The sequence below is a fragment of the Leptinotarsa decemlineata genome, unplaced genomic scaffold (assembly GCF_025532065.1).
Source record: "Leptinotarsa decemlineata unplaced genomic scaffold, Ldec_3_MD MMD2_P_RNA_scaffold_7, whole genome shotgun sequence".
In the NCBI taxonomy this organism is placed as follows: domain Eukaryota; kingdom Metazoa; phylum Arthropoda; class Insecta; order Coleoptera; family Chrysomelidae; genus Leptinotarsa; species Leptinotarsa decemlineata.
In genome coordinates, this window is record NW_027412534.1 from 2,442,751 (window position 1) to 2,444,292 (window position 1,542).

General features: G+C 35.3%; 1 protein-coding gene across 1 annotated transcript; it reads left to right on the top strand.

Moving 5' to 3' along the window:
- Positions 1-453: 453 nt before the first annotated feature.
- LOC141480246 (uncharacterized) lies at positions 454-990 on the top strand. Its single transcript, XM_074170119.1, has one exon. The coding sequence runs from the start codon at positions 454-456 to the stop codon at positions 988-990; it is 537 nt and encodes a 178-aa protein (XP_074026220.1).
- Positions 991-1,542: the final 552 nt, after the last annotated feature.

A 1,542-nucleotide genomic window follows, 5' to 3' on the forward strand; every position in this document is an offset into this window, starting at 1 on the left:
GCATAGAATATATAGCGTATTTGATAGAACTTATCCTTTTTGTTAACCTGTGTTCTACTGAATGAATAATATATATTGATATATATCGCAATGTTTCGGGAAGTGGAATGAAAAAGTCAGAATTGAATTCACAACAACACGAACTGAAATTACAATAACATCAGTAAATTTCCAAACTACTGCAAAATATATACTGATGGATCAAAGACCGAGTATGGGATGGGATGTGCATTCCTTGTAGATGGACACATCCATAGCTGGTCGATGCACTCAACAATCAGCGTTTACACAGCAGAATTATACGCTATATACCAGTGTTTATTATTCTGTGAATTCGCACGAAACGAAACACATTTCCTAATTTGTACTGACTCACCAAGTTCCAGAAGATCATTCCAAAATAAATTTACTCTTGACCCCCTTGTAAGGATTATTCTTGCCAGAAGTCATATTATGAAGGAAAGCGGTAGAACTGTCAGCTTGATGTGGGTGCCTAGTCATTGTGGCATAAAGAACAACGAGGATGTGGATAAGGCAGCTAGAATGATTGCTAACTCTAACGAATATGAAGATGTACCACTCCACTTAGGAGATCTGAAGAATTTTGATAAAACCAAAGAAATATCTGACTGGCAGACTCTTTGGAAGGAAACTAATGCGAAACTGAGATGCTTGAAACCAAGTGTGAATAAGCGAATCTCACCACTGAAATTGACCAGAAAAGAACAAGTTGTTCTCACGCGTCTGCGAATCGGCCATACAAAAATAACACACCTTTACTTGCTCCTAGGAGAACAACAACCTTTATGTATTACATGCCAAACAAAACTAACGGTACAACATATACTTGTAGAATGTCCAAAATATGAAGAAACCAGGAGACAACATAATATAACTGGGGCAATGAATGAAATTCTATGTGATGATAGACGAACGTTGAGTAACATGATGACATTTTTGAAAGCCACAAATATAATAGACGAAATTTGACAAAAAAAAAACACTTCCGCTACTAATAACCTAGCAGTTGATGCCGCAAAAAACAAAAAAAAAATATTATTATTAATATTATTATATAACTTACCAATTTCTATGAAAAATTTCACATGTGCAGATTTTTTTTTTCTGTTTTTGCAAACAGTACAAGAACTATTGGCAAACAACCAGCTATTTGGGTGTTTTCCAAGATTTTGATGTGCACCAAACTAAAACGGCATAAGGCTAAAACTAATTTTTCACGTAAGGACTATAGAATCGTTCATCGTTCAGAACGGGCTTGTTGTCCATTGGAATATCAAAATGCTAAGGATGTAGGAACTTAGGCCTGACAATAAAATATTTTCTCCGCAGATTGAAAAGCAAAACACTGTCATTACCAGGTGTTTCAGAATCAAAACCCTACATTGTTTTGTGATTTTAGAGTACTGCAACCTCCCTACTTTTCATTCAGATATCATTCTGAAATATGTCTTTCATCAATAACTTCAACGAATACTGAATTTCTCCTGGTCAGGAATGAATGATGGAATATCTGGAAAGAAG